The following is a 17,013-nucleotide window of genomic DNA, read 5'->3' as shown; positions in this document are numbered from 1 at the left end:
GGCTGGCAAGCATGGGACCAACACCCCAACCCTCCTCAGCTCCAGAGCAGCACTGGCAGCGACAACCCCTGTGTAGTAGCTGACGGCTGTGGGGGAAAGCAGCCAGGCTAAACTAGGACAGGAGGGATCAGAGCGAGGTGCGGCGGCGGCTGAGGGAGGTGGATGAGTCCCCCAGCACGCCTGAGCCTCGCTTGACGGCTGCCAGATGAGGAATTCGGAGCTGTGAACCCATCTCGCAGGTGGCTTTGCCCAGAGATGAGAGCTCCCGGGGCTCCCACTGCGGCTCCCCCCTGCCCAGACACCCCCTCTGTGATTCCCCACAGCCCCTGATTCTGGCAGCAGCCCCCCCACGGCCCCCGCATCGCCCAAAGGCTCCCCAGGAACATCGCCCCCAGCACAACCAGGATCCCGCTCCCCCCAGTACTCCCACCAGGGCTCCTGCACCCCTCGGGACCCTGCCCCTTCCCATACCCCCTACACCCCCCAAGACCCCCCTCAAGACCCCAGCACCCCCTCAGAACCCCCCACCCCCCGAAGACCCCTACACCCCTCAGAACTCCCCACAACCGCCCTATCCTCCCTGTCCCCCTCCCTGCTCCCCCTCTTCTCCCCATGTCCCCTGTGTCCCCCCAGTCCCCTCAGAGTGTCCACCTGGCCTCCCCATGTCCCCTTGTGTCCCCCTCCCCCACTGTGTGCCCCCCCCCAGCCTCCCTGTGTCCCGTGTCCCCCTTGCCCCTGTGCCCCCCTTGCTCCACCCCGTGCCCCCCTTTGTCCCCCTCTGTGATCTCCCCAGGTCCCCTCTGTGTCACCCCCAGCCTCCCCGTGTCCCCGTGTCCCCCTGTTTGTCCCCTGTGTCCCCCTTTGTCCCCCCATGTGCCTCCCTTTGTTCCCCCTCTTAATCCCCCCAGCGTCCCCCCAGGTCCCCTCGTGTCCCCCTGTGTCCCCCCCGTGCCCCTCCTTGGTCCCCCCTGCGCCCCCCCACGTCCTCCCACATCCCCCCGTGTCCCCCCCGGCCTCCCCATGTCCCCCTGTGTCCCCTTTTGTCCCCCCCGTGTCCCCCTTTGTCCTCCCCTTTATCCCCCTGGTGCCCCCCCAGGTCCCCTCATGTCCCCCCTGTGTCCCCCCTTTGTCCCCCTTGGTCCCCCCCACATCCCCCCCCATCACCTCACGTCCCCATTTCCCCCCCCCCCAAGGTCCCCCCATCCGCCAGGTGTCGCCCTCCTCCCTCCTCCTCCTCCTCCTCCTCCTCCTCCTCCTCCTTCTCCTCCTTCTCCTCCTCCTCCTCCTCCTCCTCCCTCCTCCTCCCTCCCTCTTTCTCCGCAGGGAGCCGGGGGCTGGGGCTGGGGCCGGGCTCTCCTCCGGGGCCCCGCCGGTTCCGGCTCCTCCGTTCCGGCTCCGCTCCCTTTGTGCTGGCAGAAGATGGCGGCGCGGGCGGGTTTCCAGTCGGTGACTCCCAGCGGTGGCGGCGGGGGGGCCGCTGCCGGGGCCGGAGCCTTGGGGCCGGGAGCTCCGGGAGGGCCGGTCCGGATGGGCCCGGCCCCGGGCCAGGGCCTGTACCGCTCGCCGCTGCCGGGGGCCGCCTACCCGGTGAGGCGGGGAAGGGGCCGGCGGGGCGGGAGGGAGAGGGGTTGGGGCCGGGCTCGGGCTCGGGGTCGTCCCCCCGGCCCGGCGGGCTCTGGAGCGTTTTTCTTCTCTCCGCAGCGCCCCGGGATGTTGCCGGGCAGCCGCTTGGCCCCTCAAGGGCCTTCCATGGGGCCTCCCGGTTACGGTGGGAGCCCGGCGGTGAGGCCCGGGATGGCGCAGGCCGGCCTGGATCAGGCCCGCAAGAGGCCGGCGCCGCAGCAGCTTCAGCAGGTGCAGCCGCAGGCGGTGCCCAACCGAAACCACAAGTAAGGGGCGGAGGTAGCGGGGCATCCCTGAACATCCCCGGGCATCCCCAAACATCCCTGAACATCCTTGGGCATCCACGGGCATCCCTGGTCATCCCCGAGCATCCTCAGACATCCCTGGGCAGCCCCAAGCATCTCCCAATCATCCCTGGACATCCCCTGATCATCCCCAAGCATCCGTGGGCATCCCTGAGCATCCTCGGACATCCCCAGGCATCTCTGGGCATCCCCAAGCATCCCCCACTATCCCTGGACATCCCTTGATCATCCTTGGGCATCCCCAAGCAGCCCCGAGCATCTCCTGATCATCCCCAAGCATCCCCAGACATCCTCAAACATCCTCGGACATCTTCTGACATCCCTGAGCATCCTCAAGCATCCTTACACAGCCCCCAACATCCCCAAGCATCCCCAAACATCCCCAGACATCCCCAATGATCCCCCAAGCATCTCCAATCATCTCCAAGTATCCCCAGACATCCCCGAGCATCCCTTGACATCCCCGATCACCCCCAAGCATCCTTCAAAATCTCCAAGCACCCCTGATCCCCCCCCCCAGGCATCCCCGATCCCCTCAAACATCCACGGGCAGGCTCACATTCATTGCTCCTTTCCCCAGAAGCATCATGGGGAAAGATTGGGTTTTGGGGTGCGGGTAGGGCACTGCCGAAATCACAGAGCGAGCCCTAAGGCCTTGCCAAAGCCGAGGCTGATTTTGTGTCATCTGCTGGCTGCTCACAGCAGCACAAAGCTTTTCTGTGTGACCGTGTCCACAGCGCTTTGCCTTAACGCCACGCCCGGGCCTCTCGTTGCATCTTTTTGTTGGGTGGCTGAAAGAGAGTTCAGCTTTTCATGTGCAGCCCCTTTTTTTAGGAGAGGGGAGCTTCCAGCAGATACAAGAATAACACGCAGCTACTAGACAAGGGCACGTTTGTGTTAGGTTTCTGGCAGAACCATGCGATGCCTCGGTAACGTTGGCAGTGCATCCCTTGGTTTAAAAGGAGTCTCCTAGAAAAGTCGGTCTTGGAAATCACAAGTCACTGTGGAGAGGCTAAACCAAGGAACAAGCCACCACGCTGCTGCTTTCGTGACTGCCTGTTGGTAATTTGCACAGTTTTAACACTCATTTCCTTCCTTTGCAGCGCTAAAAAGAAAAAGATGGCAGACAAAATTCTACCTCAGAGGGTGAGTGGCACGCGTGGTTGCAGCCCCTGATGATATGAAAGGAGCGTGAGGGCGCCGGGGGTGATTCGGGTTCTTGACTGGCTCCTGCTTTGCTGTAGATTCGTGAGCTTGTCCCCGAGTCTCAGGCCTATATGGACTTGCTGGCCTTTGAAAGGAAATTGGACCAGACGATCATGAGGAAGCGCCTGGATATCCAGGAGGCCTTGAAGCGACCCATTAAGGTAGGTGGGGGCTGCGTTCGTGGTTGTTGTAAGCAAGGATTGGAGAATCTTACCTTGGTGGAGGGCGGAGGAGGGCACTGAAGTTTGTGTCTCGTCCCTATAAGCGTGGCCTATAAGGAATCTTAATTAATATTCCAGGAATAACCAAGGAGCAGAACCAGGAATGCTTCTTTCCCTGCTGCTCCTCTTAGGAGAGGGGAAATAGGAGGCAAACAAGAATATTAAGCTCAGTTTTGGCAAAGCATAAGCAGGATAGCCATCTGTTTACTTCAAAATTAACACTGAACTGATGCTTTTTCTTCTAGCAAAAGCGAAAGCTACGCATTTTTATCTCCAACACCTTCAATCCAGCCAAGTCAGATGCAGAAGACGGAGAAGGAACAGTTGCCTCCTGGGAGCTTCGGGTGGAAGGACGGCTGCTGGAAGATGTAAGTGTGAGTTACACTTACACCACAGAGGTGACTTTATGGATCTGGAACTGACAGTGAAACCAGTTTCTTAGTGTCCGAGAGCGTAGCTAAGGGCTTGATATCCTCCTTCATCTCTGTTTTCCAAGGAGTCTGATGGGGACGAGACCGAGAGCCCAACTCAGAGACCGCTGGGTATCCCCATGGCAGAACATGAGTTATACAAAGTTCTTATAGCTATAAGAATTAATGGTGAGAGACGGTCAGTGGCTCTTAGAACCAGGGCACTTGCATTTTATCTGATTGCTGAGTGAGCTAATTTCCTCCAAGCTCATCTCTGTCTCCAGTCTTTCACCATTTTTTTTGACTTGGAACTTGATTTTCCATGTGTTGATGAATGTAAGTGTTCAGAACGTAGAGGAACGCTGGTGGGCGCCGTGCCTGTGCTTGCGTTCCTGGGACTTGCTCTCCTGACTCTCTTCCTTCCTGTGTTGCTTGCAGTCTGCTTTGTCCAAATACGATGCCACCAAGCAGAAAAGGAAGTTTTCATCCTTCTTTAAGTCTCTGGTCATTGAACTTGATAAAGACCTCTATGGCCCTGACAATCACCTGGTAGAGGTGAGCTTCTTTTTGCTGTATTGTCTCTAAAAATGAGTTGTTGTTTCAGGAGACTGTATATATTTGTATATATGTTGTATAACTTGAGAGGTGAGGGTATTTAAGATTTGCTCAAGTGGCTGGGAGCCAGGCTTGAAGTCTCTTTTCTTAGCTTCTTCCGTGGAGTTGCTAGGGGTCTGAATAAATGTATTAACTCTCGTTACAAACTATAAATGGGAATAAGATGAATTTTCTGTAGTGGGTGTGGTTTACTGACGAGCATGCTGGGTGCCAAGCAGCAGGAGCAAAGGGATTTGAGCACGTGAGTGCATCTGAATGCCCTCTCCTGTTCCACATATTCCAGTGGCACAGGACTGCAACAACCCAGGAGACGGATGGCTTCCAGGTGAAGAGGCCAGGAGACGTCAATGTGCGCTGTACTGTCCTTCTGATGCTCGATTATCAGGTAAGATGTCAGGAGCAACAATTGCTGGGCTTGCAGTGTTTGCTCAGCCGTGTCTGTGGCCACATTCCCATCTCATTGTTCTGCGCTGTTTTGTTTAAGCCTCCCCAGTTCAAACTGGACCCCCGCTTGGCTCGTCTGCTGGGGATTCACACTCAGACCCGTCCGGTGATCATCCAGGCTTTGTGGCAATACATCAAGACCCACAAGCTCCAGGACCCCCACGAGCGGGAGTATGTCATCTGTGACAAATACCTCCAGCAGGTAATGGTGGCTGGGGCTGCCTCAGCGTTTCTTTGTGAGCAGCCAGGGATCCCTGGCACTGAGCTCTCCGCTGAGCCCTGTGTTTCTGGCACAGATATTTGAATCTCAGCGGATGAAGTTCTCTGAAATCCCACAAAGGCTTCATGCGCTGCTCATGCCCCCAGAACCGATCATCATCAATCACGTCATCAGGTGAGACTGCTCCACTTGGCGTTGTATTTACAGAAAGAAGAGTGGAAGGGATGGATGGGGCATGAGAAGACAATGTAATGTTCTCCTTTTTCAGTAGCAGTTCCCCTGTGTTGCCAGTCATCATTTCTTTGTCCAGGAATGGCCACCTCTTGTCTACCACAGCCCCCTTTTCCACCAGGCACTCCCATGTTCATGCCATCCTTTGCATGACAGTTGCTCCAAGCAGATTGCTATCTACACGGTTACTTAGCCCGTGTGCTGCAAAGCCACATGGAGCTGTGCTGTTTGGTGTTAGAGCTGAAGCTAACAGGAGCTTGGCTTGTCCCTGCCTGCAGTCCTTATGCAGCATCACCCTAGAGTAGCCACAATTTGGTGCTTTCTTGAACTACTCACCTGTTTTGAATTCTTTTGGATGCCCCTAGTGTTGACCCAAATGACCAGAAGAAAACAGCCTGCTATGACATCGATGTGGAGGTGGATGATACCTTGAAGACTCAGATGAATTCATTCCTGCTCTCAACGGCTAGTCAACAAGAAATTGCTGCTCTGGATAACAAGGTGAGAGGAGTTCCTTCAGGTCTGCTGTCCTCAGTGCTGGGTAGGTGTGTGTGTGTGGAGCAAAGTGACCCCTGAATGTGACAGTTTGGCTTTGTGCTGTTGTGCATTTGGAAGCTGGAGACAATTCTGCCGTGGTTTCAAATAGGTGGCGTTATCTGGAAGCACAGTTTTAAAGGAAATGGTCAGTGGGGAAATTGGTAATGTTTAGAGCAGGAAAGTAGGAGCTGAGAATCCTATCTGATAAGTGAGCCAGGGAGTATAAGAATTCACCTTCGTGTGTTGGATCTCTTGATGTTTCTCTGACATTTTCCCCTATTCAGCAGTCTCGTTGCTGTGCTTATCTCCTTCAGATCCATGAAACAATAGAGACAATTAACCAGCTGAAGACCCAGCGTGAGTTCATGCTGAGTTTTGCCCGAGATCCTCAGGGCTTCATCAACGACTGGCTGCAGTCCCAGTGCCGGGACTTGAAGGTAAAAGCTTTGTCTTGTGGGGAAGGTGGATCCAGTCACACTCTTTCCTCATTATTACTAGCTCCCACTGAGAGAGAGAGAGAGGGAGAGAGGCAATTTCCTTTTCAGAAAGCAAGACGTGTATTGAAGTCAAGGATAAGAACCTGACCTGACTGTACTGACGTTTCTTTGTGGAAGGGGGGGTGTCTGTGCAGGCTTGCTCAGCACAGCCAGAGCTTTCACACTCCCTGAACTGTTTTGTCCTTTGTGCTTTCCAGACGATGACTGATGTTGTTGGGAATCCTGAAGAGGAGCGTAGAGCTGAGTTCTACTTCCAGCCGTGGGCTCAGGAAGCTGTGTGCAGATACTTCTACTCCAAGGTGAGCGTCCCCAAGCAGGTGTCCCCCTCTGTACCTGGTGGCTCAGCGTACCTGGCACTCCTTTTTCACGGCTGGTGAGAAGTGGCATTGCTGAGCCTCACTTGGAGGCACTGCTGATGCATCTTGGTCCCAGTTTGGACCCCCCCTTTTCCACCTGGGCCCTGTGGTACTTTGTTTGCTGCGCTGCTGTGTGTTAATACTGCAACTCTGGCTCCTCTTGCAGGTACAGCAAAGACGGCAGGAACTAGAGCAGGCCCTGGGGATCCGCAACACATAGGCAGCTCCGCTCCTCCCCAGCCAGAAGGCATCACAGCTACTTGTGGAGACAGAGCTGCAGAGTACGCTGTTATGGCTCATGTAATCCCACTCCGGCACTGAGGCCTGCACCATTATCCATCCTGGCATTGTCCCTCTTGGGGCAACTCTAGGACACCTGGGGTCTTCTGGGGAGTGGCAAGCAGACGGGCTCCAACGAGCACACACTTCTACCTGGTTTTCTTCCTGACTGTTGCCTTGTCAGTCCCAGGGCTTCTGAGAGCCTTTCCGTGACTCCGTACTGCCTGTAGTGTCCCCAGTAGCCAGTATGAATGCTGACTTGGAGCTTTTCTCAAGTTCAGAAACCACAGCCCGTTCCTCCTCAACTAGCATCTAGTTGTGGCACACGCGAGACCTGGGTCTGGGAAGCCTGGACCTGCTCTAAGGGTGGAGCTCTGTGGCTAATCTTGTCCCTGCCTCTTTTTGTAGCAAGGTACCAGGAGATGGAGCGGGCAGGACACCAGGAGTTGACATACCTCCAGCCCTCCCCTCCTTCACGCGGAGGGTGCTGCTGCACTGGGCTGCCCCACAGGTCCCTCTCCTCCTTGAGGAAGTTACTGGACTGTGTAGAGAATCGCTTCTTCCCTTCTCCCTTTTTTCCTGTCCTGCTCCCTTCATGTTCATGAGAGACTGTTTTAGGCTGGGAATCACAGGGGAGATGAAGCATTGGCTTACTGCAGGGGTGTGGAAGCTCTGGAGTGCTGAGACTTCACTGCACTTCAGAGCACTTGGGGTTCCAGCAAGCCACCTGGCTGCTTCTTTTCCCTGTAGCAGGGAGAGAGGATGCAACAGCTGCCCGTGTAATTGTGCAGGGGTGGAGTGTTGTACGCTCATTCCTTCGGGACAGTTGTCATACATCACTTGCTGTGGGGACCAGAGGCTCCTTTCTGTGGACCTGAGTGTAACAGGACAGTTCTTGGGAATGGATGTAGCTCCAAGCATACGTGAGTTAGGAGATGTTTCCATGCTGAAGCTCCTGTGGTTTTTAGTCAAGTTTTAGGTTCCAGGGCTGCCATAAGGCCCAGCATGGATCAGGAATGTACAAGTAGACTTTCTTTACCGTGGGGAGTAGCAGCCCCCATGCCTCGTCATGGAACGATTTACTAGTGAACTAGTGGTCAGGTGTAAGAGAACGGCTTCTCTAACCCAGATCTCAGTATTTCTGCTCGGGACTAATGCAAATGGACTCAAAAGTTGGTCATATTCTCTCGAAACAGCTGCAAAACCACATTACTGACAAGCCCCCCTCCTCCCCACACCCAGCTTCGGTGTGGTTGGGAAGGTTACTATGAATTTGGGAGCCTGGGTGGCCCTACTCCTTGTGTCTGTGTTACTACATGTCTGTGAGTAATAGGCTCTCGACTTCCCTTCTCCTTTACCCTCTTTGAAATGGCTCCTCTGTGGTACTGGGGTGAAGGTCTTGGTGCTGATGAAGCAGCCCACTGACTCCTCAGGGTAGTCACACATGAAGGATGCTGAGTACTGCGTAGGCAAACATAGCTGTTGCAGAATAACTGCTTTTCTTAACTGAATATTATGGGTTTTTCCATGGACCAAAATTTTTTTTGTACTGTATCCTTGTAGATGTCACCCAGTTTTAATAAAAGCCTCCTGTGAAGGAAGCTGTCCTCCCTCCTTCTGTGCTGACAGCACGCTTTCTCTCAGCAGCTGCCTCAGTGGATGATACCTCGTGTATTTGCCTGGGAAGGGACGGGATTATTTTCACTTTATTTTTTTTTAACTGGTTTAAGAAACTGCAGAGAAAATGTTCGTCACGTTTTGGCCTGTTACACAGTGCCTTTTCAGGTAAGGATCTGTGGCTTGCAGCGCCCGCTAAGCCTGTGCAGAGTGCTTTTGTGGGAAATAAGCAAAGTAACTTGAGCAAATCTGGAAATCCAGTGGCCAAGGTGCTGATAAAATCTAGACAGCCCAGTATTCACCCTGCTGCCTTGCAGAACGGTGACAGCCTGTTGCAAGCCCCACGGGATTCAGGCATGATTGTGAGGGAACTGTATTAAAGGTTCCAGAGATGGGTTTAAAGGCATGCAAGTGGGGCTTTACTCTTTGCACCCTGCCTTGTTTATCGGAGTAGAAACGTAATGCTTTACAGAACACTTGTAAAGCCTTGCTGCAGGAGAAAGAGATCCTCTGTGTCTAGAAGAAAGGGCGCTTTGCGTAAGGTCAAGCAGTTGGTGCTGCTGCTGCTTAACGCCGAGATTAAGGCTGGCGTTGCCTCCTGGCTCTGCAATCAGATGGTTCACGTTTCCTACTCGGGGGACGAGCCTTCTTTGGGGGAAAAGAAAACGATTTTATGCAGAAAACGCGGGGAGGGAAGCAGCTGGGCAGTCACCATTCCCTGCTGTGCTGAGCTCGGTGCTCTTCACCTTTGCTTCGGGGCAGCGATCTGCGGCTGCAGCACTGCTCGGCGTTGGGTTGCGAGCACCGGCTGCAGCCGGGACAGGGACCTGGGCGGCCCCCGGGGGCCACGGGTGCCCGGTTTGCCCCGGGGCGGAGCGGGAGGCGGGCTGGGGCCGCCCCTGCTCGGGGGCAGCCTTCAAATAGCGGCGTTGGGCTCAGCACAGCGCAGCGCTCCGGCTCTTTGCACCATGGGCGGCAAGAAAGTGTGCATCGTGGGCTCGGGAAACTGGTGAGCACCCGGTGTTGGGCCACTCCACGTCCCCTCCCGGAGCGTGGCACGGTTCCCACTCTCCCCGGGACACGGGGACCCCCGTGCGAGTGCCGTGGGGTGCCCCGGGCTCCCCCCGGTGCTGGCAGCCTCGGTGCCTACGGCTCCGTTTTGCCCGTGCAGGGGCTCGGCCATCGCCAAGATCGCGGGCAGCAACGCGGCGCGGCTGAGCACCTTCGAGAACCTGGTGAGCATGTGGGTGCTGGAGGAGGAGGTGGGCGGCCGGCGGCTCACCGAAATCATCAACACGGAGCACGAGAACGTCAAGTACCTGCCAGGACACAAGCTGCCCCCCAACGTGGTGAGTGTGGCTGAGCACGAGATCCGCTGCCGGCAGCCGGGCTCCCTGGTGACAGGCAATAAAAAGCCGTGCCGGGAGCTGCCGCGGCCCCGCGGGCTGCAAAGGGGATGCACGGGGCTCGCTTAAACGTTCCCAGTGACCTTGCAGCTCGCTTGGATGAGCCGCAGCCCTGGCCACCCTCGCTGCCCACCTTTGCCCCTGCTCTGGCATCCCACAGGCTGGGCTCGAGGCCATGCGGCTGCCTCCGAGCTGGCATCGGCGGCGCGCAGCGAGCCCATACGCTCAGCCTTTTGTGCTGCCAGGCTCCAGCCCCTCTGCCCAGGGAAACCCCACGCAGTTGCCCTCCAGCCCCTCTTCCCCTCGTTGGGGATCGGGGCGGGCTCCTGGCCACGAAAAATGGGGTGTGAGTGCTGACGGTCCCACCCTGCAGGTGGCAGAGCCAGACCTGCTGAAAGCCTGCGCCGGGGCCGACGTCCTCCTGTTCGTGGTGCCCCACCAGTTCATCGGCAAGGTGTGCGAGCAGCTCAAGGGCCACGTGAAGAAAGATGCTATCGGGATGTCGCTCATCAAGGTGTGAGCAGGAGGAGCGCTGCCCTGGTGGCTGGGGGGTCATAAATTCTGCGGGGCTGCAAAGGGGAGCCAGGAGGGTTGGAGTAAAAAGCGGGCTACAGGGTTTTAGTGGTGTACAAGAGGGTTTGGGAAGCCTTTGTGGGGGTTTGGAGGTGTGTTTGTGGAGTAGAAAAGGGTGTGAGGGCGTGCAGGGGGTGTGAAGTGCTGTGAGTGGGGTGCAGCTGAGCTTTGGGGGGGCTGTTGGGGTGACAGCATCGCAGGGTGGGGAGTGACGGGGTTGGGACAGCAGGGGCCAGGTCCTGGAGGGGACGGGTGCTCATCTCCACACCTGGTTGTCTCCCAGGGGGTGGACGAAGGACCAGATGGGCTGAGGCTGATCTCAGACATTATCCACGAGAAGCTGGGAATCGAGATGAGCGTCCTCATGGGGGCCAACATCGCTAACGAAGTGGCAGAAGAGAAGTTCTGCGAAACAACCATCGGTAAGGAGCCGACGTCCCTCCTCGTTAGCAGCCCTCGTTTCTGACGAGCAGGAGGACGTAACGGGGGGGAGCGTGGTGCTGCCTAGAGAGAGCCGTCCCTTTTTGCCTGTGAAGGCAGCGAGGCTCCGTAGGAGCTGGATGAACTCATCCACAGGGTTTGCAGTGTGAGCGCTCACTTCATTAAAAGCGGAGTCGTGTGTCTGAAAGCTGCCAGCACCGACTGGGAGCATCTGGCAGGCAGCCTGGTCCAAGTGGAAGGGATGGACACTGAGAGACCCTTTAGGAAATAGAGTTCACCTACCTTTATCTCACGGGGCTTCAAGGGACAGTCACCTGGATCTCATGTCCTTGCTAACCAGGGCTACTTGGGAGTTCATCTGGCGGCAGCTCCTGACATCCTCCGTGCTGTTTGTGAATCATACACAGCAGCCAAAACCAACAGAACAGTTCTCTGGGTTAGAAGTTACAAGATTCAAAGTGTCCGTGCTTTAAACAAAAGCAAACAAGGCGTGCAGAAGGCTGCAGAGACCGGAGACGTGGAAGCAGAGCTTGCTGTCGCTGCAAGCACAGCAACGCTCCCATGCAGGGCCCTGCAGGAACAGAGAGAGCAGCAGCCTCCAAACACAAACCTGCAGTCTCTGAAGACGCCTTTAATCTACTGGGCATGCCACTTCTGTCTTGCTCAATGCGATGGCAGGCATGGGAATCCCAAGGTTGAACCTTGGTTATCCGCCAGGCACTGTACGGTGGCACTTTGTGGTCCCACAAACGTTTAGCAACGTCCAGCAGTTGAGCAAGAGATTCCTCTATCTGCACTGGCCGCAAGGGCTACGCTGCAGGAAATTACCAGGAGAAGAGAGCAGCCCTCCTCTGGGGTCTCCTTCACGTCCCTCTCTCTCCTCACGCTCCTCCTTTTGCCTCGTCAGGGTGCAAGAACGCGCAGTACGGGCAGATCCTGAAGGAGCTGATGCAGACACCGAATTTCCGCGTCACGGTGGTGCAGGAGGCTGACACCGTAGAGATCTGTGGGGCCCTGAAGGTGGGTGAGCTGCTGGCTGAGGTCTGCAGGTCTCTGTTAGCAGAGCCTGGGCTCTGCGGGGAGCTCTGGGGAGGAGGCTGCCACTTGGATGAACTCCTCTGGATATTGCACCCTGGCTCGCCGAGACGCTTGGGCAAAAGGCCAGGTTTTGGAGGCAGCTGTGTGTGTCCTGTTCGGCTCCTCGGAGGGATTGATGGCTGCTAGACAGGCAGGGGCAGGCAGCAGCCTGCTCTCGGGATCACACGGGCAGCTCGTGGATGTGGCAAAGCCCTGGGCTCTAGCGGGAACGGATCGCTCCGTGCTATTGTCTTGCAGAACATCGTGGCTGTAGGGGCTGGTTTCTGTGATGGGCTCGGCTTCGGGGACAACACGAAGGCTGCTGTTATCCGTCTGGGCCTGATGGAGATGATCGGCTTCGCCAAACTCTTCTGCAAGGGCCCCGTCACCCCCTCCACCTTCCTGGAGAGCTGCGGGGTGGCCGATCTCATCACTACCTGCTACGGCGGTCGCAACCGCAAGGTGGCTGAGGCTTTTGCCAAGACTGGGAAGGTGAGCAGAGCGGGGAGCAGGCAACGAGGGGGGGACCTTAATACCTGCATCAATCTGCTGAGTTGGCCGTAGCAGGGAGCCAGCGAGCCTTGTGGCATTCTTCACCTGCCCAGCGCCACAGCCTGGCTCCAGGGAAGGAGCTGTGGGGCAGTGGATGGCATCGCAGGCTCCAGCTCCCCTCTCTGTTGGGTTGTTTCAGTCTATTGAGCAGCTGGAGAAGGAGATGTTGAACGGGCAGAAGCTGCAGGGTCCCCAGACGTCTGCCGAGCTGCATCGCATCCTCAAAAGCAAGAACATGGTGGAGAAGTGAGTGCTCTCATCCCCCTTGTCTGCTTTTTTTTTTTTTTTTTTTGAGGCTGGGCTGGGATCTTCCCCGCAGATGTGGGAAGGGAAATTCACCCTCAGTGTCCCTGCAGCTCAGGCAAAACTTTGCAGTGCCTGCATCCAGCCTGGTGGGTGAGGCAGCACACCTCAGTCCCACCTGCTCCTGCCCCGCGGTCCTGCGTGGCACACCAGAAGTGGAGGTGCTCTGGGAATGCAGCAAGGGCTGATTTTGTCCATCCTGCCCGTAGGTTCCCCCTCTTCACAGCTGTGTATCAGATCTGCTACGAGGGCAAACCTGTTACCGATGTCATCAAGTGTCTCCAGAACCACCCCGAGCACATGTAAGTGGGCTCTGCCTGCAAAAGCACCGATCCTGCTGAGACGAGCAGAGAGCTCCTGCCCGCACCAACTTGCTGCTGCCACAGCTTTGCGAGGAGTCCAGATTTCCTGGGAGCCTTTGCAGAGCGCTGGAAGGGCAGAGGTTCCCCTTCTCAGCCCTGGAGACTGCCAGCCTGAGCCTGGCATCTGCACGGAGGTACCTGCTGATCCCCCTCTCTCTTCGAAGGGCTCGTTTAGCTTCTGCTTCTGTCTAGGGTCTGCCCTGAGCGGGGCTGAGCGTCTTCCTCCTTTCACTTTCTTTCGCTGCGATGGATTCCATTCTCAGAGGGACTCTGCTAAGTCGTCTTGATCAATACAGGAGTGCAGGAGGCACTGCCTTGGAGGGCAAGCTTTGCTATTAGCCCCATGGGGCCACTTCGCATGACACCAGCTCTTTCCTGCTTGCTGCTGTTGCTTTGGGCTTTGCTGCATCGCAGAGGGGGCACGGTTCCCTGCCAGGCTCCACCAGAGACTGAAGCTCCTGAGGACTTTCAAAGGAGCTGACAAGCACTCTTCTTTCTAAGAAGCACCAGCACAGAAAATAGCTCTGCCACCCTGCCATGCGCTGCTTCCCCAGCCACCACCAGCTGCTCCTGCTGAACGGGACGGCCGAGGCTCTGCGTGTGTGAGGACGGCTCCGGAGGGAGCCCTCGGAGCTCAATTATTCAGCTTTTTGCTCTCACACCCAAGCCTGGCCGCTGACCCCTTTTGTCACCGATTTGTCTGTGCTAATTCCATGCCCGCTGCCTGTCCCTGGGCAGCCCTCCTCCCTCGCCTTGGTTCGTCCTCTGGCTGGCTTTGGCAACGCAGGGACCAACTGCCCCAAAGTTTTTCTGAGCAGCTGGCAGGCAGCGCAGCCCTTGGCTGTGTACCTGCCGAAGCAGTTGGGCCGTGGTGCTTTTAGATGAGTGACCCGCAGCAGCTTTTGCCTTCACTCTTGCTCTGCTCTGTGCCGTAGGCTGGGCTTTGCTTCTTTCCGTGGCTTTATAGGAACTGAGAAAGCAGGTTCCTCGTTTTCCCTGCCGCCCCTCGTGGGAGGGTGCTGGAAATTGCCCGCTAGCGCAAGGGGCAGCACAGGACGTGATCCACAGAGGTACAGGCAGACCTCCAGCATCACAAGAGAGGACAGAGGTCTCGTGCCTCATGCTGTGCCTTTGAAACTTGCCCCTTGTCCAGCTGGCTGCCACGTGCCTCTCTGGGCCTCTGAAGCTGGTTCACTCTGCTCGTGTTTGCTCAGGGCCGCGCGGCCGGCGGTTCACTGATCCCTGTCTGGGCTGGCAGGCTGCTGGAGCTGCTGCAGATCTCGCCCCCGTTCCGGGTCCTAGTGCCATTGGGTCTCTGACTAGCAGTGTACTTCATGAATGTTTAAAATCATAATAAATTTGGAGAGGGAAGGGGCGGCGCACGCTTTTCTCTGCGGTTCCCGTGCATCGTTCTCTTTGGGTTGGTGCCCGCTGGTCTCACTAAGAGTGCAGGAGAGGGCACTGGCTGTTCCCTCCTGGCTCTGCACCCTTGTGTGCTGTTCCAAAAATGAGTAAGAGTGCCCCTGCAGGACAATGTTGGCTCAGAACATAACGCGGTGTCCCACTTGCTTTTTCTCAGCAGCAGTTCCTGTGTTCAAGTCTGGCTGTAGGACTGGGGAGGGAAGAAACTGCAGTGCTGAGCTGGGTCCAGAATCCTAACCTGGGGCCGGCAGGAACCATGCCAGGGTCCCACTGTGCCACCTGTACCCCAGACTTTGATGTCTTAGCTTCTTGGGACGGTCTGTGCTGTTTTATTCATCTCTCTCCAGCTTCTTTTCCCTGCTGGACTTGCCTCATCCCTGCCTTTCTTTGAAACACATCTCGTACTGAGTGACCTTTCCAGGACTGTTAGTTCTCCACTCGCCCTCTTGCTAGGGGAATTTAATCTGCTGGCAGTGCAGTTGTTTCTGTGCCTTTTATTAGACACGCATTCTCGGTAGCACCCTACGACCTTTAAATTCAACTCAGCGATCGTTCAGAAAGTAGCCAACATCGGCTTCCTCTGAGAAACTTCAATGAGCTTGGAGGGAAAATAAAGGAAGTCCAGTGTCTTCTTGCAGGGTTGGCACAACTTCTAGTTCCTTTTGTCTTGATGGGCTTCAGGAATCCCAGCTCAAGTGTTTGGATACGAGGCTCATACAGGGGAGAGAGCGTCCAAGCTCTCCTCCCTAGACACATCGCAGGCTCTCACCTCAGCATGTAAAGCTCTTGCCAGCACCTGCCTGGAGCTGCAGCAGGATCAGGAGCTGTGTTTTGGACTTAAATTTAGCTGTTAGCTCATCAGCTGCAGAAGTACATCGCTCCAAGCGCGGCTTTCTTTGCCATTACACACAGCTGGCAGTGCCTGAGCTCCTCCAGGCCTTGTCAGCATTTGCTGAGGGTCGCGAGTCTCACCTGGGGGTGGCCAGCGCATGCATCCCTCGCTTTCAGACAGCCCGTGCCTTGCACTAGCGTTGGAGTTCATGAGCTATAAAAAGTCTTCCCTTTAACATTTGGAGTTATGTTCTGCAGCCTCAGCACATCCAGGCACTGCAGGGTCTGCACAGCTCAGGGCTCTGCAGCGCCGGGGCTGCTGCAGCCTGAGCAAGAAGACGCAGACGAGGGGGTGGCCCCAGTTCTTGCACTCCGAGCACCTCAAAGAGCCCACAGCCTGGGGCTGTGCTGTGCCTGTGGGATCAGAGAATCCCAAAATCATTAGGGTTGGGAAAGCCCTCCAAGATCATCCGGTCCAACCATCCCCTACCACCACTGCCACCCACTGAACCATGTCCCCAAGCACCACATCCAACCTGTCCTTAAACACCCCCAGGGACGGTGACGCCTCCCTGGACAACCCGTTCCAATGCCTGACCGCTCTTTTTGACAAGAAATATCTCCTCATTTCCAACCTCAACTACAAGCAAGGAGCTCGGGGCTTGGGGGGAGAGCACCGCGCTGTGCCACCAGCAGCCGCGGCGCTTTTTGGAGGCACACAAACTCTCCAAATTGTGAGCTGTGAGCACAGCCTGGGTCCTGAGGGAGGGTGAAGAAGCCAGTGACCACCTCAGGCATGGAGCGGGGACGGGGGTGTCCCGAGCACCTCAGGGCTGGAGCACGGCGCCCGTGTGAGGGGCTGGCCCCTCAGCCTCACACAGTGCTGAGAAGAGAGGAGACCCTGAGGGAGCTGTGCAGAGAGACATGGGGCAGGGGGCAGAGCCTGAGGGACAGGCGACAGCGCCTGGGGGATGGCGGGATCCTGAGGCGAAGGAGCAGCCACACAGCAGATGGCGCCACAGCCTCACCCCCCCCCCCATAAAGACTACAACTCCCAGCAGGCAGCGCGGCCCCGCCATCCCCACGGGGCACTACCGGGAAGCGCGGCCCTGAGGTGGCGGCGGAGCCTCGGAAGCGCCGGTAGGGACCGGGACCGGGACCGGGAGAGGAGGGGAGGGGAGGGGGAGGGCCGCTTGCTGACCGCCGCCTTGTGTTACAGGCATGGTGTCGGGCAAGCAGCTGGCTGATTTCGGCTACAAGGCGTTCTCCGGCTCCATGATGCTGCTGACGGTGTACGGCGGGTACCTGTGCGGCGTCCGCGCCTACCGCCTGCTGCAGCGCCGCCGGGAGAGGGAGGCGGCGGCGGCGGCGAGGCCCGAGAGCTGAGGGGGGGCTCGGACCGTGGATTTTCCCTCCCCCCCCCACTAAGATTCCCACATAAAAAGCGCAATAAAAGCCCCCGGAGAAGCCCCCGAGCTCGGTGTC

General features: G+C 57.0%; 3 protein-coding genes across 5 annotated transcripts; all 3 read left to right on the top strand.

Moving 5' to 3' along the window:
* The first annotated feature begins 1,373 nt into the window (after nucleotides 1-1,373).
* On the top strand, nucleotides 1,374-8,545 carry SMARCD1 (SWI/SNF related, matrix associated, actin dependent regulator of chromatin, subfamily d, member 1). 2 transcript variants are annotated; one of them, XM_032204871.1, is made up of 13 exons: nucleotides 1,374-1,587; nucleotides 1,702-1,889; nucleotides 3,032-3,074; nucleotides 3,173-3,295; nucleotides 3,601-3,723; nucleotides 4,204-4,320; nucleotides 4,664-4,765; nucleotides 4,865-5,026; nucleotides 5,121-5,218; nucleotides 5,641-5,776; nucleotides 6,127-6,249; nucleotides 6,507-6,608; nucleotides 6,832-8,545. In XM_032204871.1, the coding sequence occupies exons 1-13, from the start codon at nucleotides 1,420-1,422 to the stop codon at nucleotides 6,883-6,885; spliced, it is 1,539 nt and encodes a 512-aa protein (XP_032060762.1). In that variant the 5' UTR covers nucleotides 1,374-1,419; the 3' UTR covers nucleotides 6,886-8,545. The 2 variants fall into 2 exon arrangements, with proteins under 2 accessions (XP_032060762.1, XP_032060761.1); XM_032204870.1 differs by having other exon boundaries at nucleotides 3,601-3,729.
* Nucleotides 8,546-9,522: 977 nt separating this feature from the next.
* On the top strand, nucleotides 9,523-13,219 carry GPD1 (glycerol-3-phosphate dehydrogenase 1). 2 transcript variants are annotated; one of them, XM_032204852.1, is made up of 8 exons: nucleotides 9,523-9,570; nucleotides 9,733-9,910; nucleotides 10,410-10,481; nucleotides 10,824-10,962; nucleotides 11,889-12,001; nucleotides 12,317-12,550; nucleotides 12,750-12,856; nucleotides 13,123-13,219. In XM_032204852.1, exons 1-8 carry the CDS (start codon nucleotides 9,530-9,532, stop codon nucleotides 13,217-13,219), a joined length of 981 nt encoding a protein of 326 aa, XP_032060743.1. In that variant the 5' UTR covers nucleotides 9,523-9,529. The 2 variants fall into 2 exon arrangements, with proteins under 2 accessions (XP_032060743.1, XP_032060741.1); XM_032204850.1 differs by having other exon boundaries at nucleotides 10,341-10,481.
* Nucleotides 13,220-16,608: 3,389 nt separating this feature from the next.
* On the top strand, nucleotides 16,609-16,997 carry LOC116499983 (cytochrome c oxidase assembly protein COX14 homolog). The gene is made up of 2 exons (XM_032204862.1): nucleotides 16,609-16,668; nucleotides 16,748-16,997. The coding sequence occupies exon 2, from the start codon at nucleotides 16,750-16,752 to the stop codon at nucleotides 16,912-16,914; it is 165 nt and encodes a 54-aa protein (XP_032060753.1). The 5' UTR covers nucleotides 16,609-16,668; nucleotides 16,748-16,749; the 3' UTR covers nucleotides 16,915-16,997.
* Nucleotides 16,998-17,013: the final 16 nt, after the last annotated feature.

This window comes from Aythya fuligula, chromosome 29 (genome assembly GCF_009819795.1).
Source record: "Aythya fuligula isolate bAytFul2 chromosome 29, bAytFul2.pri, whole genome shotgun sequence".
In the NCBI taxonomy this organism is placed as follows: domain Eukaryota; kingdom Metazoa; phylum Chordata; class Aves; order Anseriformes; family Anatidae; genus Aythya; species Aythya fuligula.
Note: the sequence above shows the minus strand (reverse complement) of the source record. Positions and strands in the feature narration are given on the sequence as shown.

Excerpts from the sequence above, each read along its gene's own strand:
- GPD1 (XM_032204850.1), top strand. The coding sequence starts at position 9,530 with ATGGGCGGCAAGAAAGTGTGCATCGTGGGCTCGGGAAACTG. Across the intron at positions 9,571-9,732 it reads ATCGTGGGCTCGGGAAACTG|GGGCTCGGCCATCGCCAAGA; the intron begins GTGAGCACCCGG and ends TTGCCCGTGCAG. Across the intron at positions 10,963-11,888 it reads GTTCTGCGAAACAACCATCG|GGTGCAAGAACGCGCAGTAC; the intron begins GTAAGGAGCCGA and ends TTGCCTCGTCAG.
- LOC116499983 (XM_032204862.1), top strand. The coding sequence starts at position 16,750 with ATGGTGTCGGGCAAGCAGCTGGCTGATTTCGGCTACAAGGCGTTCTCC.
- SMARCD1 (XM_032204870.1), top strand. The coding sequence starts at position 1,420 with ATGGCGGCGCGGGCGGGTTTCCAGTCGGTGACTCCCAGCGGTGGCGGC. Across the intron at positions 3,075-3,172 it reads ACAAAATTCTACCTCAGAGG|ATTCGTGAGCTTGTCCCCGA; the intron begins GTGAGTGGCACG and ends GCTTTGCTGTAG. Across the intron at positions 6,250-6,506 it reads CCCAGTGCCGGGACTTGAAG|ACGATGACTGATGTTGTTGG; the intron begins GTAAAAGCTTTG and ends TGTGCTTTCCAG.